General features: G+C 39.8%; 1 protein-coding gene across 3 annotated transcripts in view; it reads left to right on the top strand.

The window, feature by feature from the left end:
* fam184ab (family with sequence similarity 184 member Ab) overlaps nt 1-27,017 on the top strand; it is a 126,343-nt gene that overhangs the window by 58,914 nt on the left and 40,412 nt on the right. For all 3 annotated transcript variants that reach the window (XM_040126120.1, XM_040126122.1, XM_040126121.1), the window contains exons 8-13: nt 883-1,064; nt 5,305-5,490; nt 15,031-15,153; nt 16,776-16,937; nt 17,527-17,648; nt 25,341-25,491. In XM_040126120.1, coding sequence (XP_039982054.1) covers nt 883-1,064; nt 5,305-5,490; nt 15,031-15,153; nt 16,776-16,937; nt 17,527-17,648; nt 25,341-25,491 — 926 coding nt within the window. The remainder of the gene's footprint in view (nt 1-882; nt 1,065-5,304; nt 5,491-15,030; nt 15,154-16,775; nt 16,938-17,526; nt 17,649-25,340; nt 25,492-27,017) is intronic.

Raw genomic sequence — 27,017 nt, 5'->3', positions numbered from 1 at the left:
GTTTGTGTGCACTGACATTGGGTAAACTGCATTTTAGAATCTGATTTAATATCTTCTGATGTCTCTCTGTCAGTACTTTGTGCAACCACATTGCATAAACACCACTGTCTGAAATGTGCGATAGCAGCTACTTGTGCGGAATTATGTTCGGCCCATTAGCTCCTGTGAGCTGCCCCTGCCCAATGAGAATGATTTATCACTTTCTGCCGGAGCTGCTTCCATGTGAGAGAGACAAATAAGATCCAGCTGGTAAATGCATCTATGACAGTCGTATTCACCACCTAGTACAGACCATGGCCTCTCATTTATTTAAACTTCAGACGGACCAGAGGTTGTTTTTGGTTACTTTGGTTGGTTGAAGTGCTGGTGGTAGCCTATATCAAGGGAAAATTCCAGTCCAGTATTACAGTTTGGGTGTTATTTTGTAGTTGAAGCCTTCATTTTCTATCCGTTATGATAACATTTAACTGACCAAAGCTGATTGCCGAGATGTGACACATCAGAATTATTCTTTGAGGCCACTAAACTGTCTTTTATTGTCCTGAAAAATTAAGTTACCTGTTCCTATCAACCTCTACTGCAGCATCCATGTTGACGGAAAACGGTATCAGGATGATGGATACGTCACTCGCTATTGATTGGTTAGGGAATAACAAGATAAAATAACACCCCACCCTCCCCCAGCAAGACATGGTCTAACACAATATCAGGCTAAGCAAATTTACGGCAATGACACAGCACATTGTAAAGGACCAAGTTACAAATTGAAATTTGCTGACAAGTTTTTTTTGGCACGTGTTGGTTGCAAGAACAACAACTTGCAGACGACTTGGCTTCACTCTTTGCATCCTTCTCACGCCTGTCGACTCTGTCCTGTCATAGGTCAGATAAGCAGCCTGCAGGCCACCCAGATGACTCAGGAAGCAGCCATCAGGGACCTAGACAACGAGCGGAGCCGGCTGAAGGACAAGGTGCTGAGGATGGAAGAGGAAAGAGAGGCCCTGCAGAGCCAGAGCCAGGCCCTGGATGAAAGACAGAAACAGCAGATCCAGTCCCTGGAGAAGGTATGTGTGTTTGGCGGTGGTGTGTTTATTATGCACGTCAGGCTGGAGTAACTGTGACTTATGAATACCCAATAAGTCATCAAGATGCTGCGACTGTGACTTTTTTGTATACTTTGCTCCAGACCTGTTTACCATATTTAAAATGCAAGAACTAGTAAGAAATTCTGTGCTCATATTTTGGTGTATAAGTCTTTGCATTGAAAAACATGGCATTTTAAGCCTCTAAGAGATCTCTGACAAGTAATTAGGATGCAAGAGTCCACAAGATGTATTAACATTGGTCCTGTCCCGTAATTTCAGAGATGGAGAAGATAGATTATCACATTAAAAATGAGGAGGAAAAGTAGGAAGTTTGAATTCTCTGTCTTTCCTGTGTGACCTGAATGCAGCATTACTTCGTCTAGGTCATCAGTCATTGCTGTCATCATTTTTTCCCTCAATACTCCTCAGTAATCCCCACAATTCAGCCTTTTGGAGAGAAAAGCCCAAAAGTAAAAGGCCATTTGTTTGGGCTCTGAAGCAATTCTCATCATTACTTGCCCAAAACTGAGAGGACAGCTGATTTATTTCTGTGATTCTATTTGGTTTTTTTTTTTTTTTCTTATTTGTTTTAGTTCCTCAACACTGAATTTTCTATGACTTGAGTTTTTTTCCCAAAGCCAATCTTTATAGATGTAAAAAGAGTATTTGACATGAATTATTGATATATTTAAGGGAGTTCTTCTTAGAGAATATAAAATGTGCAGCTATATGCATGAGATTATAGCTGTATGGTGTACATAAAGACTCCCCCTCTTTTTCTATCTTTCTCTCTTTCTTTACCTTTCTAAACCTCAAGTTACTTTCATTCTTCTGCATAAAAAGTTCCTCCAGATTAAGAAGAAAATAAATCCTATGTACGCAGCAAAGTTTAAAATGACTTGTGGGCAAAAAAAGAGCAAAAATGGAGCTGTAATCATCAAACTGTTGAAAGAGTCAAACCTGTCGATCACTGCATTTGCAAAGTTTGAAAAAAAACAAAAAAAAAAAGCTGCTCCTCTTTTTAAAAACCAAGAAGCTTAAAGGTCAGATGATTTAAGGAACAGTGTAGTCAGCAGACAAACCACAGCCGACGGTAAATGTCAAGTGTTGCTGCTTCATGTGTGTTTTCTCATCTATCTCTGACATTTGTGCAGTGTAATTCTCTGGGAGCTGGGAGAGTTCTCCCGTGGAGCAAGGCTGCTGTGAATTTGAATGTCTTCCTGAGGATAATAGAAGATCTCGCACCACTTTCTCACACCACAGCTTTACGGCTCCTTTCTGTTACGGCAGCAGCAACATCTCTCAGAGCTCGACTGGTTTCTGCTTTAAACAGATTATTCACAGTAATCGGGCTGTTGGCGAAAGTACCGTCGATTGGGGATTTCTAACCAAAACTTGTTAAATATTTAAAAAAAAACTCTTATAATATCAAACTTGGTTTTCTGTAGCAGAATATCTTTTTTCCAACTTTTTTGCACTTAGTAGTGATTTTTGGCTCAAATGTGCTTGAAAATAAGAAATATTAGCAGACTGAAAAAGAAAGAACACTTGAGATAATGTTAAGATCTGACTTAATTATAGAAAGTTGTGGAAAAGTCATTAGATTAATGGGAGGCTTGGTTTTCTTTTCCCTTCTCTCTTATTACCAATGTCTTTTCCTCATTTCCTTTTTTTTTCTGTGGGTCTTTGCCGCTTGTGCCCAGTCCTCTCTCCGCAAAGGGAGAAATTAACCTCCCAGTATGTTTTCAAGCCCGGTTCTGTCACACTGTGGAGACGTTTTCCCCCCAGGTTTGTTTGGCCATGTGACAGCACAGCAATCTCGCTCAGTTTGACCAGTTTGATGGTTCTCGGTGGACTTCCGAAAAAGCCCTTGGATTGGAGCAATCATTGCATATCAATATGATTGCATCCCTGATGGCATATTAAAATTTTTTTCATGTTGTTGCCAGCGTCTGATAATCTGCCAGCTCAACCACTAGTTTTAATGTGACTGGTAAAGGCTAAAGAAAATGTAAATTGGGCCTGTTCTAAGTGAGATATGTTATCTTTTTAAGTGTATTGCCAGTGATGGGTGGCTGTGTTAATACATGGCTAGAAGCTGTGTTGGTCAATCAGTCTCAATGATTTTAACAAATTTAAGTTTTAAGTTTTAATGTCGTCAGTGTCATTTCAGGACGCTGCTGTAAAGATTGTTGGAGCCCTTTTGCAGCGTCTGCTTGAATGTAGCTCAGGTGATTACGGAGGGTAAACAGTATTCACCCTAATATGCCAGAGATTTAATAGAGAATTAGTAAATTTATTCTTCGTTATCTTTATCCATTTTGTCCTTCGACATTTTTGTGAATATCAAACCAGCAAATATATATATTCATACATACATATATGTCTACTATTGATTTTGATTCTCATCTCAGTAGTGGTCATATAATCTTGGTTTACACTTCAACAGGAAGAGAATTTGATGGCTTACTTGAGGAGTCTTTTCCTGTGCCCAATGTCAGCGAAAGTAATAGATATAACTACTCCCATGTGGCTTTTCTGGCAAGATTTGGCTAATTAAAGTTTTGTTAAAGCAATGCAATTAACACAGATGCTCCCCTGATTAAACCCAAAGTAAACGGGCTGCAGATTAGATTTTTTTTTTCAGTTCCCCAAGAAAAATCACTGATTTCTGTGACCTTAGCCTCGACTCATACTGTACCAGGAATCCAAAGACAAACTCAGTGCACTGTTGCTTGGTGTAGATGGTATTTGTCCTCATTTAAGTCTGTTTCTCTCTAGTTTAAAATATTAGGGATGTCGTTTGCTGGTTTGCACTATCCAATCAAATAACCCCTTAACTACTACTACCACTCCTCTTATCCAAAACTAATAACTAGCAAATCATTATGTAGCATGCTTTGTAATGTATTTTACAAACAGTGATAGTTAAATCACAGTTTATCAACCATAAGTAAGCATTACAGGCCTGTCAAGCTTTGATATCTCTGTGTTCATGGGACTCTAGTGACATATTTGGTACGTAAGCTGTAAAAGTCAGCATACCTGGCTAACTGGCTTCCTAACAACAGTAGTAACATACAGGTGGCATTATTTCCAAGGTCAAGAGTTAACATATCATTAGGTGATTACATTCTTTTGACAGGAAGCTAGTATGCCAAGGCTCAGGCTAGCGTTTGCGGCTCTGTCCTACTTTCAAGTGGATTGAGGGAAGTTTACACTTCTGCAACCACAGGCCAAAATTGTTATCTGAGGTAGCATTACGTTTGCTAAGCACATTGGTTAGTCCAGTTTCTCAGAGCCCAATAATATATCTGAAACATATCGTGTGAAAATTATGAACAATGAAGAAAAAGTCTTAAAGTCTTTGTTGCTTGTCCAATATGTTCTATAGTTAGCATCAACGCAGTATTATATTAGAACAAAACTAAATTTAGCCCTGTTTTTATAACCGCTTTGTATGGTTTTAGTTTTAAAAGGAGTCAACTGGAAACATTAAAAAAATCTGTTGGAGAAGGCTTTTTCTTAATTAGTAATCTGAGTTAGCTAGCTAGAGCTGATAACACCTTCTAGCGCCTGGTCATTTTAGATGCAGGCTGTTGACGTCGTCCTGTGTGAAATCAAAGACCCACTCTTTAAAAAAAATCTAAAAATTTCAAGTGCTAAATCTGCCACTGTTATCAGCTTGACAGGCGTAGCGTCAGTAACCGGGGCCGGGGATTAGCAAAATGTAATTTAACTGCCTCTGCCTCTCCTGTTGCTGAAGACAGCGACTGAAAAACACCTACTCCATTTAGAGTCATAATGACGGTAGGGTTATATTGCTGACTGATTATATGCTTCATAGCTTCGTAATCAATAACCCCATTATCAATAATCCCAGATAGAGTGAGCTATGGAGTCTTCTGTCTTCAGCTACTGGGTTTTAGCGCTGTAGGAAAAAAACAATTTGAGTGTCAAGTGGTGAGAAAGATGAGAATAGAGAGACAAAATTGCAGATACAGACAGACAGAGTGCAGTATTGATTCCTTGGCTGTCTCTCAGTAAACACTGGCAATATGGCTGAATAATACAGCATACGGTGTGAATGTCAGCCGAAGCTCTGTGTGTGTGTGTGTGTGTGTGTGTCTGTGTGTGTGTATCGTCTATCATTACACTCACCTTTGAGCGTATTCTAAACGCGTTTGCTCATGCATATTTATTTTCTGTCTTTCGTCAGACCCTGTATGAGGAGAAGGTGTCCCACGAGAAGGACATGAACAGTGTGCGTGCTCGATACGAAGACGAGGCCAGCCAGATGAAGGAGAGCCAGGCTCGAGCTCTGGAGGAAGTCGCCAAGAAGCACAGAGTGACCCTGGAAAACGCTCTCAACAGCGCCGAGAAGGACAAGAACCACCTGCTAGCTGTGAGTACACACACACACACACACACACACACACACACACACACACACACACACACACACACACACACACACACACACGCAAGGTTAGACTAATACAAGGAGCTGATGTTTGCCCTTTACTGAAAATTGTTTATCATAAAAATCAGTGTTGTCATCTCCAATGTGATGGAGGCGCTCCCTGACCACAGCTGCGGATGCTGCAGCTGATGATGAAGAATTACGAACCCTACCGTGCTCTGAAACATCTGACACACATGCATTCATAAAGATATGTCACTCCTGCTTCGGTGAAATCAAAAGAATCCATGGATAGAAACGAGATCAGAATACATTTGACAGAGGGTGCATCAGATGGTGACTTCACCCCGCACAGTGAACAAAAATGCACAGGATTCGTTTTCAGATTGCTGCATGTAGCGTAATCAGCGTTTTTTGCTCAAAGCAAAGGAAAGGAAAATAAACAGCTGTATGTTTTAATTAATCCTGCATGATCAAACTTGGGGCTCATCTCAAGCCATGAAGATGGTATCCTTGGGACACTTGTTTTTCTGCAGCTTGGTGGAAGGATTACTCTCTTTACAGACACTGGAGGTGAAAGTACAGTTAGTAAAATTCATTCTTGAACATTTTCATTTTGTCCAATTTTATACTTGTACTCCGTAACAATGCAGTTGGAAACGTTGGCTTTTCACTCCACTACATATATCTGATTGTTGGAGTCACTAGTTACCTTACAGCTAGAAGCCATTTGATAACCTAACAAAATACGATGCCTTGGTATTGATTTACCAAACAACTTCTTACAACCAACTGTGTATAAAGTAGTTACAGCTTCACCTCAAGCAGCTACAACATACTGCATGAATGCACTGATAAACATGAAAATTAAAACACTGAGAAAGGGGCCAGTATATTGTATTTTTGATACTTCCATATTTATTCCATTTTAAGGCTGTAGCTTTGTCAAAAAGTCACGTTCAAACAAATTTGAACTAACAAGTAATTAAAAAAGTAACAGCCCTATTCCATATTGAGCAGAACTTTGATAGCACATACTCTAAATTGTAATATTGGATAAGTTGTATTTTATCGCGTTGGTACTTTTCACCACTGCATAGAGCATCACCATCAGCAGACAAGAACGTTTGATTCCACAAAACCCTGGACTACGTTCACTGACTGTTTTTTAACGTCCAGTGCCAACAACGCCTAAAACTGTATATTTTCACAGCGATATTTTAGCCAACAAAAAGACTCAGTTAAGGTTAGGTAAAGATCACGGTTGTGGTTCTAAGCAAAAGCTAACACTAATTGCTGTGACAGGATGCAAAGTCTGCTCTCCCGTATGAAAGTTGGCTCCATCCATCATCCCGACCTCCACGCCTTGACTTTCCGCCACTTAAAGGTGCATTCTTAGGAAAAGTGGGGCTTGGATGATGTATTGATTTCAATTTCAACAATTTTCACAATTTCTCTTTCCCAGAATCTCCAATTCACCTGCTGCAAATCTGCAGGTTGTTGGAATGAATCCTGATATTAACTAATATAAAATATAACAGTGTGATATTTGGAGATGACTCAGTCAAAATGCAAGCTGTCAGCCATCTCAGTCTCTCGGCGTTCTGGATTTGCTGCCTGCCAAAGGATTTGGACCTGTCACAGCTCTTCAGTCTGTTCATGTTGTATTTGTTAATAAACGAGTGGTGATTATAAATGACAGACAACCTGTGGCGTCTGGATATGCTTTAGTGTGATCAACACCATACCAGTGATCACATTTACATTGTGTGTGCATCCAGGTATATTGAACCTTACACTGACAATGGTGTCCATACTAAAAATACGGGTATGAAGGAAAACTCTACCCGTATGTAAATTTTACAGATTATGACCATAGTTTTCTACTGTTTGCTGTTTATAGGCTGCTATAAAGTTGCTGAGAGAGGAGACAGCCATACTCATTTGCTTCCCCAGACACACTCTGTAAGCTGGGTGTAGGATTTCAACAAGTAACCAGTCTCAAGCCTACCTCTCTAACCTCTGAACTAATTCTACATTGTTCACTGATTGGACCATCTGCCACAAGAGCTGGAAAGCAGCTATTCACTCTGTTTGCCTCGAGACTCTGAATGTGAATCTAGTATCTCACAACGGTCGAAGTATTGTTCCAAAAGCTTTTTCTTTCTTGACCTGAATGCAATTATGAAGGGAAACACTGAATACTGACTTTGGCTCTCAATTAATTTGGCATTGAAATACAGGCGACGTCCTAATAACTGTTCCCTCTGAAACACTTCCTCTCTGCCTATAGAAATATTCCTGACAACATTTTCAGTTTGTAGCCTTGACTGTAAAAGTTGGTATCGCAGCAAAATGGAGATCCAGCTTTTGTACCTCTCTCATGAAGAACAGACAAGATTATTATGCAGATTTTCAATTGCATTATTAGGGCAAAGTCATAGTTATATTCCCTTAATTAATTATTGATAACATTTACTTTCCCTTCAGCTTTGGGCAGTACCATTTTGCCTTTGAATGTAGCAATGAGTGGAGGCTTCTTTAAAAGAGGTTAAACGATGTTTGAAATGAGGAATCTACTAGAAGTTGGATGGGTCTGTTATCATACAGACAGTATGTTGGTTTGATATGCGTTTATTTATAGTTTTAACATCTTTATATTGAGTTAGGTAGGTACAGTTAGGTCCAGTGGTTCCCAAACTCCAAAGTGTCACAAGGTAAATCTGAGGGGTCTTGAGACCATTCAAAAAAACAAAAAAAACAAAAAAAAACTTTCATGACTCATCCATCCACGTCAGCCATGTGAAGAGTTAAGAGGAGAAATCATTCTTTAGTGGAACTTCTCATAGAAACGTAACAACAGGTGCATCACAAGCCAAAAAAACGTTTGGGAACCACTGGTTTAATCCTTAACGATGTGTTGTATTTTATGATCGCTTGTATTTTATGTGCAATCTTAATCTGTAAAGTAACTCACAACTAGTGTAAAATAAAGGCAGGGGAGTAACAAGTACAATATTTCCTTCTTAATGTGGAGGAGTAGATGTAAAAAGTAGCATAAAATGGAAATACATCCAAGTATGAGGACCTTAGCACTGAATTTATGTACTTTGGCAAATGTACTTGGTTTCCACAACTGCCCGAGCGTGCTTATTAAAACTATGGCAGGGCTTTAAATTAATCTTTTTTTAATCTTTACTAGGAAAAAGGGCAATAGTATCTAAAAGGGTCAAGCTGTTACTGTTAATATTGACCCGCTCTTCACTGCAGAAAAGAAATTAGTCAGTGAAGCTGAAGCTGGTAGCAGCGGTTTAAGTTCGTCGAAGAACTTAGCGGTAGGATAGGTGACAAAAAAACAAGATCACGTCAGTGTATAAGGTCTGAAGATGGAGACAGAAAACATACTTACTTACATTTATCTATTTGTGTATTTCTTTATTTATTCGGGGGTTCATTATCACATATGCCCACATCCTCTATCGGTGTCAGCAGGAGCAAAACCAGAGGCGACTTCCAGGTCTAAGGTATGACTCAGTGAACAAGCAGCCCCTTTAACATACTGAAAAAAAGGTTTGTAATTTATGATCTCTCTGCACCGGTTTATATAAAAGAGCACACATTGATACTGAAGTATAAAAAATATATAACATTATATGTAACCATGAAAGGTGACACAAGCTCGGATATCTACAAAAAAAATGTGTATCTAAAGAGGTCGTATCTAGACTAAAATACTTCAAAGGGGGCTATAACAGAGACTAAGAAGCTGGCAAACTCAAAGGAGGAAATATAACCTGCTGACGTAGGAGCACATTGATATTTGTCACCTATAAATGTCATCTAGGATACTTCACATAACCTGAGCGTGTTGAAAGGTGAGTAACCTGGAAGAGTTTCTGTCAGTGATATAATGTTACAAAAGAGATCCAAAAAAGACAAATAAAAATAAATTCTCAATTAAAAACAAACCTCAGACGTGTGGCGGCTGATGTGTGGCGGGTGAGCAGCCTGGCGGGTGAGCAGCCTGCCTGGTGCGTCACACAGGTGATAAGAGTGTGTTGACGCTCTAATGTGTTATTTTTGTGTGATCCTAAGACTGCTACTCCAGTTTACACACAAACCCACACGGCAGCTTTAGTGTGCCATAGTGTAGGAGACAGTGCAATACTAATTAGCACACCACCATCATGAGAGGAAAAGTGTGGAAATACACAGTAAAAGAATGTGTTGGTTTTTTTAAATCTTAAACATTTGAAAAGTTGTATAAAAATTTCTGGAGAAATTGAACCTTTCTGTGGATTTAAAACGTTTTTACTTGGCATTTATTTCCAAAATCAGGAAATTAAGGCTTGGAAAAGATGTGGCATATTGACATTTAAAAGGGTGCGGGACCCTTAGATTTAAATTCATAGCCCCGCTTGTAAGCTGATGACATTTACTGCACATAAAACTGCAACTGGAGAGTTTAAAGTGAGTAAATTAATCAAAATTAGGAGAAAAAGTTGTGATGGAGAAAGAGATGGATGTGAGCATTGGCCAAGGGACGTGACTCTGGCAGTCAGCGTGTGTGTGTCTCTAAAACTTCCAGCATAAATATTTCACTGCTACTTACTTAGCACAGTGTGTCGGCCCTAACCGGGCTTAAGCTCACATACAGTATACATCAACTTCTTAGATGGCGCTTTTACGCTGCTTGTCTACTGCATATTCTATGGTATATATTTTTACTCCATTACCTTGTTTTGCTCTTGGGAAGAACATGTGAGTTTCTGTTTGGGAAACAATGACGTTTATCCTTCCTCCTCAGCTAAAACGAGTTCAACAAAATCAATTTATGAGCACAATGTGAATTTTTTGCAGGTCCTTCAAAGAAAAACACCCGATTCATCCCATTATCAGTCCTGTGATCGGGAACATTTCAACCTTCTTTTTTGAACAGGAACTGGAAAACCTAGAAATTCAAGAAGGCTTTGATGATTTCATAAAGAGACAAATCCTAAAGAGGACCTAGACCAGAACAGAAACCCTTGAACACTGTGTTGCCTCAATTCCCAATCGAGCCTTGCAGAACCTACTACACTGTATTATGTAGCATCATTTTTAATTGTTGACACTATGTCAGAGGTTTCTAGTCATTTTCAGACTGTAGTTTTTGCTGTTGTATTAGATTTCATTACATTGTGAGTTTTTGAGTGTCTTTATATGTGTAAACAAGGTGGGACAGTATATTAAAAAGATCTCTCAATATTATGTTGTCCAAGCCAACAACATCGCAGCGTACAACATCAAAATGTACACATAACGTAGCAAACATAGAATTGAGTGAGCACATAAGCAACTTAAGTTGTTGGAAACACTACAAAATCCATAAGTCAAAAAATTTGACTACATTTAAAAATACCCTGTGGAAATTTCCTTTAAACAGTTATGTTTACGATCTCTGTTATTCACCAAAACGCGTTGTGTGTATCTTTGAGGTTCTAACAAACTTGGTGAGTGCATTTCCTCATAATTTATTTTGAAACCTTTGTTGTTCACATCCATGTCTGTCTCCCTCCTACCTGCCTTCTTTTTTTGGGAGACTTGCTGAGCTTTGTTGGCACGTTAACCGCCACCAACTCGCTGTGGAACAGCGTGAGAATGTCGGCAGGAATATGTATGCTGTTTACCACATGTTGTGCGTGAGGATACATACAGTATGCATAATTGAAAGAAAAATAGGGACCCACACAAACATCACTCCATAGCACGACTAGTGGTCAAACTCCACAAAGTAACTTTACATGTACGTTGAATATATATATATATATATACTAGCATGTATCAGGGTGTTATCAAACAAAAATACAAGAGATCCTACTATAACATATATGAATACAGGCTAATATAGGTCTACTATAGGATATTGGTAACAGTCACCACAATAGCTCCAACAAAATAACCTGCACCAATGCGACCTCAGCTCGACAGAAATTGTCTGCTTATTCTTCTGCCCCATATTCAAATAGCACAAAGTCCCCAAATTCCAGTATCATGACGACTTTGTATCTGATATGAGACACTGAAATTGCCCCCCCGGGATTACAAACCGGGCCCTGGGACCAGTTTAATGAGCCTGAGGTCTAGCTGTTCCAAACCACAGCCTACCACTAATTTGACTGCAGCTGAGGCGTACGGTTCCATCAGCCTGAAATAGCCTTGTGATGATGCCTAATCTCCACAGTCACACACAGCCATGTGAAAGCTAATGATCAAGGATTCTCTTGCATCATAGTTGCATAATGAGGACTTGTTTTAAATGATATTCCACAGTAGACCTGATCGGAGCTGACAGCTACATTAAGAGAAAAGAGATACGCATTTCCATAGTTATTAGATATGCGTTCCATATGCAAAATTCCTGGTCTATAATTGGCCATTGTTCACCCCTGTTCATGATTATGCCGTCAGTGTTGGTGCAGAAATGTCCCAATTGAAATGAGTGGCTGGAGGGCGGCGGGTGAGGGCGAGTAGTAGCACTCATTCACATCTCATTCACTCACTGCTGCTTGCGTCATCTGTTTTAACATCTTTTCTGCAAAATCCCGAGTTAGACAATCGAGACGGAATGAGTCTTCGTCCCTCTATTCTTCTTCACCTGATTCTTTTGTCCGATCCGAGTTTCGTCACGTCTAGTTAATTGTCTTTTCTTTCATCAACTCTATTCGTTCATCACATTAAATGATAATGACACTTGTCTGTGAGAAGGCTGGGGTTTGGAATTTAAATGAATAGGTCGGCTGTACCTCGGTCTCCTGATGTGTCATGTTGGAGCGATTGACCAACAATGACCAGAGGATTCCTTCTGTCGTGTCCCTGACATCATCAGACTGAAGGAAGTCACCTCACGTTGACGATAAAGATTTCCACAAATAACATTTTTCACGTATTGAGAAAAATATGATGTATTAATTGATTCATTGTATTTCATAGTTGGGATTTGAGTGTCTGGTGGGGTGCATGGCAAAGACATTTTTACGTAAAAGTACACTTGTGATAGTGGAGGGACTCAACATTGTTGAGAACTTGCAAAATTCACATTTTCTGATGTTTCAGGGTGAACACTGGCAAGAAATCTTGCTAAAAGTAGCCTACCTTGTCGAATGAAAATTTAAAGGATAATACACATAATATGTACATTTTTAATGAGAACGCCAAGCATGTCAAGCTTTTAAATGAAAGCTGGACTCTTGGGCCCTCCGCGACCATTTACATCTGGAAGAGCCACTTACAATTTTTAGTATTTACGGTTAAGACAACTAGATAGACTTTTGGTAGCTCTAACATCATCCCAGTCATTAGCGGATCAAAACAAAATTGACAAGGTTATCTCTATTAAATAAAGAGTGCGTTGCTTGGATTTAGAAAGTTCTCTCATACTTTACTTACTCACAATACTTTATTTATTGTAGAAAATGTGGAACGCAGTGTTTAAAGTTGAACTAATCGATATTTTTATATTTATCAATGGTTTAAAAGACTGTGTAAAGTGAAAGGTGTTGCCCATAGTGATAAACCCACAGAGAATTATCCCTCAACTCCACAGCTCCTCTCGGCTCTTTCAGCTCATTGTTTCGGTTTTATGGCCCACAACTATTTTGGCTGACTCTCACCACTCTCATTAGCGTTGTTTCCAGTGGCAGCAGGCAGCTGTTTCCAGAACACCTCTCATATACCCACCGTACACTACCTGCCAAACACCTAACATCAGACACAGAAAGTAAGTGTGAGGAATTTGGCAGAGAAAGGGCCAGGTGCCCCCCCTCAGGAGTTAATGGAGACCAAAACTCAGCTAAAAGGAGAGAATATTGCACTTTAACTAACCAGGTGGACACAACCGCAACTGCAAAGTGATTAAGCTTTAATCACTTTAAATTACCATAGATTAGGGACTGTAGAGATTGCACTTAAAGTAGCAAAAAGTTAACTTAGCGAGTACAACAATTCACTGAGTTGGTAATTATTCCTAGAAGAGACTAAGCAACATGTAGAAATAGTAGACTGTTTGAAGATAATTTGTTATTCAGGTCCTGATTTATGCCCAAAACTCATTTCACCATTTGATTTATGAGCAAGCAGTAGTCTTGAGTAAAGTCTTTGCAGGGGCCTGTGGGAGAAGGAGGCTCCAGGCTAACCGTGGATCTGAGAGATCTCGCTGTAGCGTGGAGATTTATTGTGGCGAATCGGCAGATACTGGCCCATTCTTGGCTTTTTTTTTTTAGTGTTGCATCAGGACATTGAACCTGATGCAAGCAACCACCGGGAGAAGGTAGGGTGGGAAAGCAGGAGCGGACTTGACGTGTGAGTGTTTGAAAAGTTTTAAGTTCTTTGGTATAAGTTGGTGCAAAGAATCACGGACTGGCATTTTAGCATGGTCTTGAGATTGTTCAAACCGTCTTTACATATGCATATTTGTGTCAGACGGTAATCACTCGTTTTAGCGAAGGAAAGCTAACAGTTCTAACAATTCTAATTCCACCGACAAAGAAACTTTTCTAACTCTTTGACCCCCTAAGCAGCGGGTGAAATACAAAATGTCATGAATTAATGTGATTTTTCACTCTTTCTTCCATTCAGATCAATTTCTGTGAAGTCTCATTCATTTTTGTGGAACTGTGTCGCAGTAGTCAATACACTGAATAGTTTTTTAAGGCATTACAAGCTCCATCCTCCTGTGTAATGAATAATGGTGGCAAATTTCATTTGACATTAAAACAATTTCCCTCAGCTCTAATTGTCCTTGGAAAGCAGCAATCATTGTAAAGTATAACAGAAATCATTCCCCATTCATAAGCAGACATGATAAACTTGCAAGAGCTCTTTTTCTCCTCCCTGTCAAGGACAATGAAATTGTTTCAAGTATTTTTAGAAATGTGTACAGATGAATGCAGTGAAGAGAGGAGAGAGAATCTGGATTTGCGCCACGACTGAGGAAATACTGCATTAGGGATTTGAGTTGTGCTTGGAGAAGTGCGAGACTGCTGTCAGAGTTGATGTCCGTCTTCAGTCTCTTTCTCGAGACTTCACGGCTTCACAGAGCGGCCAGCATGGCTTTAGGCTCTTAGAGTTGTTTGCCTTCGGCTTGCAAGACTTGGTACTGACTTTGAGTTGAACAAAATTTACGAAAGAATTATGTTACACCCCTCTGCTGGGTTGTGTAGTAGGTCAAAGGAAAACCGACTTGCTGTTTGGCCTTGATGACATTTTTGCCACATCAGTGTTTTATCAGAATTATGAAACTTGTCTCTTTCAGATATTCTGTTACCTGGATGACTGAGAATCTTTGTAGATGTGAAACACCGTGAACACTAATGAAATGTTCCTAGGCCTCCAATAACTCATGCAAAGCTTTACTGGTTGGGGACATGAACTTTTTCGCTTGTATGTGAATTACTGATCTAGGCACCGAAGCTCCTCGTTGATGCCCTTTGGCTGTGACTGCTCACTTGTTTTGACATTGATTTGGGTTCCCGGTTCCCACAGGAGCTGGAGCAGCAGTTTGAGAGGGAGCGGCTCTCACTGGAGGAGCAAAAGACGCTCCTCAGGCAGCAGCTGGACGAGCTGAGGGAGGAGCTGACCTCCAAACTCACTGCAGCCAATGAGGAGGTAGGAGAGCCGGAACTTTTAATTTGTGCATTCACGTCAAATCAGTAAAAGCATTGACATATCTTGAAAGTTACAAACAGTCGCATGTTTCAAACCGTTATAAACTGTCTTTGGTCGCTTCCTTATAAATTATACATTCAGAAATATATCTGTCTGAGCGTCTGACAAAGATCTCTGTTAGATCGAAGCATTGCTCTGTCGAATTAAATTTGCTGGGACCTGGCTGTGCAATTTTTTACCCTTGACCTTGGAAAGAACGGTTGACAAGAAGAATGATCACCCCAAGGTCAATTTAGAAGCTGGTCTGGAGCTTTCAATCTCATCAAATGATCCTCATCAACAGATGGATTTTTAATCTGATATGGATTTTTAGATATTTGCATATCTATATATCGATATATATCTATTGTGTAACATATTTTCTATGTTGGCTTAAAAGTTGAGTTTCAAAGTTTATCCTTGACCTTTGATCATCTGCTGAGGAAGATCATGTTATATAACTGAAAGAACAGTGGCGGCAAACAGATTGCGAGATTGATCATTCACAACTCTTACCTTCTTGTTGTTAAAGTGACCGGAAAAATTAGAGAAACCAGAGTCTGAATCTTGAGCTCCTTAATAATATGTCTGACTTGAATAATGAGCAGTGTGTACCATTTGAAAGATGAAGTACACAGTACATTCTAGTCATATGACCGGCTGAAAAATGGGGCCAGGGTCACTTCCAAGTATGCAGCTCCCATCTTACCTAAAGGACACACTAAAATATACAAAAGTACCTAAAGTTTGAGGAAAATAAAGTGTCTAAATCCAAACTGAGCCCAAGAGTTATAGCTATTCAAAGCCCAGATGTGGCAGAAGACCTAATTGGCTTATAGGTTTCTAATTATGCTATTGATTACAAAAATATCCCTGTAAAGCCTCAGCTCAAAGTCTCATATTAGTTTTGAATTTGTCCGTAAGTGTACGTGAACAGTTCAGTCCAATTTTAGTAAGCAAATGTTATAAGAAATGTTTTTAAAAGTGATTTAAAAGAATGCCAAATGCACTCATTGGCTGCTTATTTAGTTATTAGTAATGAATAGGATTGAATTGAATTCAATAGAATTGAATGGTTGGGAAAAACAAAAAGAAAGGAAAAGGGACTTCATTCTTTATTAAAAAAAGGTTTTTTTTAAGGGATACAGTCCCTGGTTCATTCAGATATCGATTGTCCTGGTCGCGAATACAGAGTTTTCATTTTTTTTCCCCAGTGTATAAACCCACTGCAACAATGAGTTTGTTGTCGCTGTTGTTCTTCACTCCATGTACACATTTTCAGAGTTGTACTGTCATTTTAACATAGAGGTAAATGAATATCTAATGAGTTGCAAAACTAACTATATTGCCACGTCAACAAAAAGTACATGAACAAAGCTCATTTAGGAATCAGATATAGAAATGGTTATTTAATGCATTTTTGATGGAAATTCCACCTCGCTGAGCATAAAATGCTGATTTAGATTCAGGGTTGCTGCCACACTGAGATACCGCCTGCAGTGTAATAGAGGAGAGGTTGTGGATATGGTTTATTCTCTCTGCCCAACTCTGTGTGTCTGTCTGTCTGTCTGACCTCCCCGCAGGTGTCTCGGCTGCAGGAGCAGGTGCAGCAGGGGGAGCAGGACATGGGGGCAGCTGAGGGACAGATCTCCACACTGAAGGAGGCACAGGACAAACTGCTGGAGGAGCTGGACGCTACCAGGGCCCGGCTGAGAGAGACCAGCAACCTGCTGACTGCACTGCAGGTCAGCACACACAAACACACACAGAGAAACACACGTATGCTTGTTTAACCTTAACCCTCACAACGACATGCCTGACCTTGAACCCAAACCCGTTTGGTTGAATCAAACCGTGTCTTGTATCAGTGGGATTTTCAACATATTGTCATTATCGCTTCACTGAATTATCTGACATTAAAAAGTAATCATGATCGCTTTCTCTGTTCATTTATGACTTATTCAGTCTATAAAATGTCAGGAAAAAAAAATGCCCACCACATGTTCCCAGAGCCCAAGATGATGTCTGCCCTTTGCTTTTTTAGTTTGACCGATACGCCAACAACCAAAACATTCATTTTACAGTTTTTGGCAGGGCTTCCGTGTAACCGTTGTTTTTGGATTTACATTGCCATCAGCCAGCATTTGAGTTGGCTAATGGCAATGACGCTCCAAAAGGACTTGAACGTCTTTCACGCTACAGAAAATCCCCAAACTTTTCCGAGTCGCCTGCAGAGCTGGATTCTTGTCAGGGCGGAAAAACCTCTGAGCCAAATTTAGACTATGATGGCACACTAAAACTTTCCGTTGAAACCAAGGTCTGTCTGTCTGTCAGGGAGAGTTGGAGACCCAAAAGCGTCAGCATGAAGCTAAACTCATCACCACCAAAGAAGAAGAGAAACTTAAGATGGACAAGATGGCTTTGGAGCTGGAGCTGAAATGGACCGAAACACTCAGGTGTGTAGGTGTATGTGTGCTTGTGTGTGCGTGTACATGTCTTTCCGTGGTTGTGTGTGTGTGTGTGTGTGTGTGTGTGTGTGTCTGTGAGAGTATTTGAGTGAGGGTTGGTGAGTATCACCCATTCTCTTTGTCTTGTCTTTTAACAAAGACACAGCGTGAAATTAGGAGTGGATGGGAAATTTAAGTCTTTCTGTTCCCCTATTTCCGTTTACCACACTTACTAGAATACACACACACACACACACACACACACACACACACACACACACTCACTCACACACAGGTCATCCAGCGCACAGTATTGACCGTGACAGAGCATTATCCTTGAAGGGCTCTGCAACTTCTCAGTTCAATCCAGTGTCAAAGCAGCCAGCTCAAAGTCTCTGTACTGTTCACAGACCTTCGAAATGTTATTATTCAAAGACTTCCAAGAATGAAATTGACAGTTTTGAGGTGTGAAGTGATGTACCTTTCACACAGTGAAGTCGGCAGCACCAAATAACTCTTTGACTTTATATCAGGATTAAACAGCGTCTTAATCGTCAAAACCAAAGAAAGATTTTCCACTTGAATAGGATTTTGTCCTTTAAATGCTGTGACTCAAGGCAATGCCTAATATGTGGATACATTGTACCGTTAGATCTCATTTATTTATAATTGTACAGGACTTATTTTGTGATAAGATGGTTTGATTGACTTTTTAGTGTACTTCAGACTCAGATAGTGATATCCTACATTTACCAGAATGCCTTGCAATAACCATGCAGAAAAGTGTCTACAATCACAGGTGCACAATTGGGCGTATTAATTATATTAACAATTAATGCATAATAAAAAAAAATTGTACCAGTTCAAGGGTTGGTTCACCCAAATTGCAGTGAAAAAAAAAAAAAAAAATTTTTTTTTTTCAGAAACTGTGTCCCAGTTACTGTTTATAAATAACAAAACACACTGTAAACACTTTTCAGAAGGATTTTTTTTTTATTGGATTATTTTTGGATTATCCAGAGAAAAAGGGGACAGTGTTTCTAAAAAGAGAATTAAATGTTTTGTTCAATGCTGTTGGCAACACAACCGAAACTTTGGTCATAACCATTTTCTTGGGGTGACGGTAGAAACCAGACACTTATCTGAAAACATGGACGGCCCATGGTCAGTGACATCTCCCAGTTTAACCATAACTGTAAAGTGCTGCTGTTGGTTGAAAAAACTTCACCTAAGTGTCCGTATTTCGTGCACACTGGGGATGAAGAGAGGGTGCTTCTTCTGGTCCTTGTTCCTGCCACAGCAGATTGACATTGACACTCCGTTCCTCAAGTGTTACACACACAACATATTACAGGGCACTATATTAAATATTCTAGAAAAAACGACCTAAGGAAACCTGTGATGCAGGTAATACTTTTTAAACAGTGCTACACTTGCTGTCAAACAAACTTACTCTGGTTTACTAATTTTAATGTGGACTTACTGTAGTCTACTGTAGTCCGAGTATGCACAACGCAGTTGTATTATGCTGGTTAAAAAAATAAAAAAATATTAAAAAATAACAGCCACATCTGACCCTAAAGTAGTGTAGATGTTCAGTATTAATCCCATCCATACTTTTGACTTTTAATCACTCCATTCAAAGGCTCTGTCTTTTGGGGCCCCCGGACCCCTTGGGATCCTGGGCCTGCATCAGAAATTGCGGTACAGAAATGCCAAAGATATGTCTGAGGTAACTTTGGAAACAGAGTCTCCATTACTCAGTTGACAAGTTTATTTTTCAAATGTATAATATCCCATTCAGTACATTTTGTGATCACAGTTCTTTAATGACCAAATCAAAGGACAATTTTATGTTGTTTTTTTAAATTTTATTTTATTATATAAAAAAAGAGGCCAATACATCATTATTGGATTTTTTTTTCCCATTTCTTCAACAAAACATTTATTCATAAGCCGCTTGATCTCATCCTATTCCACCCCTACTATCTGGTGATTTCAGTGTGTCTGCTGTAGTCTCATCTCAAGCACCTGCTCATTCCCCTCAAACTGCAATGTTGTTTAATCTGTTAATGCCCCAGCTCTTTGCAAATGTCATACTTGATATTGTTAATTTTTTTTTCAGCCCTTCCTCACGCTCTGGGCCCACAGATATCTTTGTGCCTGACTTCTACGGCTGGATAAAAAAATAAAACAAATTTAATTTTCAGATTAATCGCAATTTTAATTTCAATGATCCAATATCAATTCTTAAGATCCCAAGATTGATCTTTGCATTTGCACCTTTTCCCAGTAAACGTGTACATCCGCAATAAATGTTCTATGTAGGCAGTGGTTACTTGTTGTATTTGGTTCAGTTAGTGCTGCATGATGTGTTAATACAGTGTAGACAAAAAGGTTATTTTAAGTCAAAAGGTAATGTTGATGATAGCTGGCTATATGAGCCGCCTTCAGTCCCGACAGTCCGGTAAAATGTGACCCTGAAGAATTACAGGCTGTGTGGCACCGCCGCGGCTTACTGGACTGTCGGGACATGTCCAGATATCGGACTGATGTCTTGTCAACACAAACAGTGCCGATGAATTAGTGAGCAGACTTTAAGTTTTTGTCCTGTCTGTGCTCAAAATGATCATTAAAGTAATCATGTCTGTACTTAGTTGAAGCCTACTGACAGTCCCTGCGTAGCTGTAGGGGAGTTGCATTTTTTTTTTAAATATATATGTCCCTGATGATGATGCCCTTGTAAGTGCTGTAGGTTTTGTTTTTAATTTTTGCTCAACTGTTTTGCACGTGTAGGCCTAAAGAAAATATGTAAGATGTATCGTTTTGCCAAGGAAAATGCTGTAAATCTCCTGCTATTTAAGTGTAGCAGCTGATTCTGGATACTAGGAGGCTTTAATGGCATCTCACCGCCAATACCATCAAATGAAATCCCACCACATATGGGTTCAGAGCTCAAATTCGCCTGTTCACCTGTTGAAACTCACAGAAAAAAAAAGGGCAAATACAATTTGGTTTAAGCTGTAATTCAAAAGGTTAGATATCGGATCATGTGTTTGATACAATTACAGCACCTCAGATCAGTCTTCCAGTCTGACTAAACCTATGAACCTTCACGTTGCCATGATCTTGGACAAGAATCACCCCCGACCAAGTCTGTACTGTACAAAAACGCTTTATATAGACAATATAATGGGCCTTATGATCCTCTCCAAGATTAAGGAAAGATTTTTAAAAAGCACAACAAAAATAGAGGGTCGAGTGTCGATAAGTGTCAGGTCTTACATCAAATTAAGAAAGAACTGGTTTTAAACCACCAGGAAGCTGTTTAGGAGCCTCGAACATCCTTCTTTTCTTATCTCCGGATTAATCACAACCTAAATCTGTCAGCAGCCTCTCTGCAGACAGATTTCTCTTAATTTTTTTTTACCTCCCTAGAAGTATGGAGGGTTTTTTTTAACCGAAGTATTTGTGAACACAGGCTTCCTCCTACTAGGGACCTGTTTCACTTATCGTATGAATTTGACTGATTTCCCCTGCTGTATACTTAATACTGTATTTCTACTAAAATATGGCTTCAAGACACACCCATAACAAAAACACAAAAGGAAACAGTATTACATGCGGCAATAGCAGTGATGCCGGGACATGAATGAGTAAAAATAGCTGCTTCACAGACAGATTAGGGAATGTCTGTGTTAGTTTTCTGTGTGCTGTGCTGTCAAACTGACTGTAGCTAGTTCAGTTAAATACCTAATAAACTTCAGACTCATGATGACAGTGAATCTTAAAAGTAGAGGTCCACACACCCAAAAAAAACCCAAAAAAGTGTTTGTGTCTTGTCTATTTGTCACTCTTACCCTCTCTTCGGTCTCCTCTTCATTAGCTTTCATTCACCTTCCTTCGTCTTTAAGCACACAACTCCTTAGTCTCCAGAGAACATCCATTCATTTGGTGGTTGGGGTGAGTACACTGTGGTTAGTGAGCCGTCTGAATTAAGGGGGGAGGCTTTAATCCCCGTTTCAGAGCGGAGACAGACGGTCTCTCTTTGATAGCGTGATCATGGAAAGAGCTCTCAGGATTACCAAATGAACAGAGGAGGTTCAGCAGATCAGCAGACTAAAGCCCAGACAGTGCTACGCTACTTTGTCCCGGTCATACAGAAGATCTTATAGAATGTCAGAGGGCTTGAATCTTTTGTCTCCTGATCCAGTCAGACTATGTATCGGTAAATATGTTGATCTTTAGCCATACAGAAGATCTTTAGCCATACAGAAGACGGTGAGTTGTTCCACCACTTTGTTCCAGCAGCCAGTTGTCACTACATTCTGCACAGACATTTATGTTCCCCTGAGGAGGAAGACTGCTGACTTTGGTGACTCCCTGACTTTTCCACTAGCAGGTCAAAGTATTCACCTATCCAGTGAAATATCTCCGCGCTTAAGAGACGGATTGGTTTGAAAGTTTGTTCATTTATGGTTCCCAGACGATATTATTCTCCCGACGTTGACAATCCCCTGACTTTCCCTCTAGTGCCACCATGAGGTAGACATTTGTGGTTTTAAGTTAACAACTATTGGTTGCATTGCAATGAAATTCAGTACAAACACCTGTGTTCCCCTCAGGATAAACTGAAATCACTTTGGTGATTCCTTAACTTTTTCATCTAGCTCCATCATCAGGCCCAGTTTGCCCAATTTGGTTAATGACCTGCAGAGCTAATGACATTCCCAACAGCCTCGGCGGTACATTAGTAGCATGCTAACAAACTGAAACCAAGATCATCAAAGCTCACTGGTACAAATTGACTGCTAAAATTGGCTACAAACAACAAAGGTCTGACAAAAAGACCACTGTGAACCCTGTGCTTCATGAGGTGTAGAACAATGTAATTAAACATCACATACTTGTATTTATTGGGTTGCTTTAGCCAGTGCGGGTTTCATCAGTGGGAGATAACATAGGGAACAGTTCTTTGTAATGGATGTCGAAATGCATGTCTTGTAGGAGAGCTACTGTACCGTAGCTCCGTAGCTTCCCCGCCTGGCACAAGCTGAGTCTTCAGGAAGTTTGAATTTTTACAGCGGAGTATGTAGAGTGATGTTTTGTTCTGGGGAATATGTGACACTCAGCTGTGCACCTCCATCTGTGATTTGACCCTGACGATGTAAATAGCAGAAGCACATGTAATATTTAAATACTCTCAATTAGCCTGTACAGTAGTTTGAATCCCATCTAGGTGTTTTTGAAAAGCTTTTATTGGGACAATGTAACTGTGAGCTCAGATCAGCAGGAAAATACAGGATAACTCACATCCCTCTTTTGAAGTTTCACCCCATTGCTGAAGCTCAGCACATCATTTCCAGTTTTTTTTTTCTTTTCTATTATACAACCATGGCTGCTGTCAGTAACCGCTGAAAATGGAGTTAAAAACAGGAGGCTAACAATACGAGTTCAAGCCCATAGTCTGAATATGTTTCTGATGCCTTTTTTTCTTAAACTTTTTTGCTGTTAAAACTCTTATATTCGCAATGATCAGCAAAAACTGTCGGGCTTGAAGGTTCAGTATTGACTTTGGAAATAGTTTGACAAAAAAACAAATAGGACAAGGACTTAGCACAAGGTCTATGTGCTGAACATTTTGCAGTTTTTAACCATACCTCGTGCTCATTAGCAATCATTTTCACTGAAGAACTGAAAAATACACAGTATACTCTTTATAAAAACAGTTATTTTTAAACGCTAGAAGCATTACAACAGGGAATCTGTGGACACGTGAAGTAGTGAAGAGTGTTGTAAATCACAGCTGGAGATAAAATGTAGTTTTTACGTGTACTTTATACAGTTCAGAGACACTAGAGACACATATTGTTGCCAGATGGTGAGGAAGCCAATGATTGGCTTCTTACTTTGTCATACACACAATTAGAAAGATGCACACACATACACCATACTCAAGTCCATATGCATAATCACACGCACAAATGCACACGTTAAATGAGCACGTTTGCCCTGTAGCTCATAGCACAGGCACCAGAAATCCAGCCAATTATCCCACATTTTATCCAGATATTTCTTTCACACTTCCTTAACTGTTTAAACATCCATCTTTTCATTTCTCCACTTCTCCATCTCATCTTACCCTCCCTCACCTGTCTCCATCTGCCCCCATCTCTCTTCCTGCCCAGCAGATGCTATGGAACAACGCTTATTAGGACGACCAGAGCGCTTTGAAGCCCAGGGTCTTTGTGTGTGTGTGTGTGTGTGTGTGTGTGTGTGTGTGTGTGTGTGTGTGTGTGTGTGTGTGTGTGTGTCTGTGTCTGTGTGTGTGTGGGGGGGGGCACATGCATGCATGCATGCATTGATGTCTGTGACTGTGTTTTATACTGAAAGAGACATGAATGATGACACGTGTCAAGTGAGCTGCATGATGAACGTGACTGTGTGCTGGTGTGCAACTGCACTGCTTTGTGTTTCGCATTTTCCTGTGTGTGTGTGTGTGTGTGTGTGTGTGTGTGTGTGTGTGTGTGTGTGTGTGTGTGTGTGTGTGTGTGTGTGTGAGCGCACCTTCAGTCTCACACTTTATGGCTCTCAAAGTGACAAAAAAATGTGTTTGCCTGGATACTTCATTTAACAGCTGCCATTTCAACTCCCACACAACTATTACATTGACAACACACGCATGCGCGCACACACACGCGCGCACACACACGCGCGCACACACACTCACACACTCACACACACACACACTCACACACACACACACGCACACACACACACGCACAGCCATGGAAAAAGCTGTTAGCAGCATTGTTAAAGAGTGATGGTGGCTCAATAGATGCAGTGCTAGGCCCTAATAAAGGACCATTTATTGTTCCCATAAAGCTAATATTGAGTTCTCTGAAGCACCTCTACCTTTGCAGCAAAGTTTGTTTGAGTCTCTTCTTTTACCAGATATTGTCGGTGTGGTTGTGAGCCATGATTACAAAATGTTATGCAAAGAGCACAAAAGGAGCCTGAGCAAAAATATAAACTGTATTTACTTTTTTTCCAAAGTATACCATGACCTTAGATGTTTAGATGTTTTATTATTTCTCTTAGAGCTTCAATAAGCATTTTAATATATTTCAGCTCATTGTTTTGGTTTTCTGGCTCACAGCCTCTCTGTTTGATTTATTCTCAACTCTCTCATAAACCTTGTTTCAAGTGGCAGCAGCTAACAAGAGCAAAAACTGATTAATGCAGCCATAAGTGACAGAGCAGTATCGACTGCATGTCATAAAACAGATTGGCCTATAGTGTAGATTGTCAGAAATAGCTCCAAACATTCACGTCACCAAATTAAGTGGCAGCTATGTTGAGTCAATGATGTAAAATTTTAAAAATTTTATTTATTAGTCTACGGGGCTTATAATAAATGCAAAAACCTTACGTCTTCGGATCATTTTTCTAGCCCATTATAACTAGGGACCATATGGTCTAGTCCCCTCTTTAGTTGCTACCCTCTGCTTTTCATTCATACATCGTTATGCTACTACATTGGTTGTTGTTACTGATAATTCAAGTGTAAGGTCAACTTTTTGCAAAGATTGCAATCTACAGTATGGACTGATGCAGGTGTAGTGAATGACATTGGATGACAGCATTGGGCAAGTGCATGAAACACAAACTCACATATGCGTGTGTCTTGTTGTGTTGTAGGCAGGAGTGTAAGAAGCTACGTGAGGAGCTGAGAGAGGAGCATGAGGAGGACAAGGCCTCAGCACTGGCTCAGCTGGCGCAAAGCAAGGACCAGGAACTGAGCAACGCCAGGGAGAGCTGGCAGAGGAAAGTGGAGGACCTGCTGGAACAGGTACAACTATCGCCAATGGGCGTATATACTGTACAGGTGTATGTGTTGAATGTATGGGTGCTGTCCAGCCTCCCTTTCTTTCGTTCTTGTCTTGGGTATTAAAGTGTTATTTATGTATTTTGGTGTTCGGAAGTTAAAAAGCGGTAAAAAACTGGAAAGGAACACGAAAAACAATCTATAAAATTAAAACAAAAAAAACAAAAAAAGAACAGACAGAGATATGATCACCAGTCGTGAATGTAGAGGACCTTAAGTGGAGGAGATTTCTCTGAACACAAAATACCAGATGCCCACAGCTTGTAGTTGAAAACGTATATATAAATATACCAGTAGTAAAACAAAAAATCAATAGGGAGGGGAAGCGAGTGTGAGAAAAGCAATAAGAGCAAGTGTCTCTTTCTAAAGCTTATGTTGCCATTGTAAGACAACCTGTCTGTGCAAGACTGAGGTATTTCTCCCTCACCCTAGTGCACCAACTCACTCACACATTCATCATACAATGCTGTGGTGAACACACCGGAGCAGGCTTCTGCTGATAACGACCGCCCGGGAATATTAACGTAGCCTGATGTAGCTCTCCCGTGGTCATCGTACAGACGGACAAACAGTCAATAGCTCTATTAATGTTCATTTTTACACGCCGTGTGCATCAGCTGCCGGTCGTCGTCACGCCCACTCTGTCCTGCGGTCCATCAACTCCCGTGCAGTGATTAATGCGTCTCCTTCACGCCTCGCAATCAGCCGAACCACATTTATTTGCTCCAATGCCAAATCATAGCAGCGGTCAAACTTTTGATAGATACACACTGACAGAGAAGACCCTCTTTGGAAATCAAATGATGGGATGATGACTTTTTAAATATAGTATTTTGCTTTTGCTCACCCACAAGAGGCCTCACAGTTGTTTTCAAAAAAATCGAACTACTAATATGTGTATCAGCATTGAAAATATTAGTATGATTGTAATTAGAGAGAGTTAAGCTGAACTAAAACTAGACCAAACCAGAAAGGAGAGTGAATATTGGTCATTTATTTGGTGGATACGAATATAGCATCGCTCCATTCTGGATAATAAGGTTGTTTGTGTTGGGTTCACAGCTTGTTGCGATGCCTCTAAGAGGGCAAGAAAAACTTTAAAGCAGGTTTAAGGCATCCTGGTACCAGCCACCTGCAAACACACTTAATATTGAAAGACACTATAGCGTTATATAGTAGTATAGTGCTATATATATGTTCATGTATATATGTATGTATATGTATAAATATAGATATGTATATATGTACGTATGTATGTGTGTGTGTATATATATATATATATATATATATATATAATATGTGTGTGTGTGTGTGTGTGTATATATACGCATATATACATATATGTGTATATGTATATATATGTATGTGTATGTATATGTATGTGTGTATATATAATATATATATATTAAAAAAAATATATATATATATATATAAAAATATACCATTCAGATACAACATTAAAAACTGGGTTTAATGTTGTGGTTGATAGG

The sequence above is a fragment of the Xiphias gladius genome, chromosome 4 (genome assembly GCF_016859285.1).
Source record: "Xiphias gladius isolate SHS-SW01 ecotype Sanya breed wild chromosome 4, ASM1685928v1, whole genome shotgun sequence".
Taxonomy (NCBI): domain Eukaryota; kingdom Metazoa; phylum Chordata; class Actinopteri; order Istiophoriformes; family Xiphiidae; genus Xiphias; species Xiphias gladius.
The sequence above is the reverse complement of the archived record's forward strand: the minus strand, read 5'-3'. Positions and strand labels throughout refer to the sequence as shown.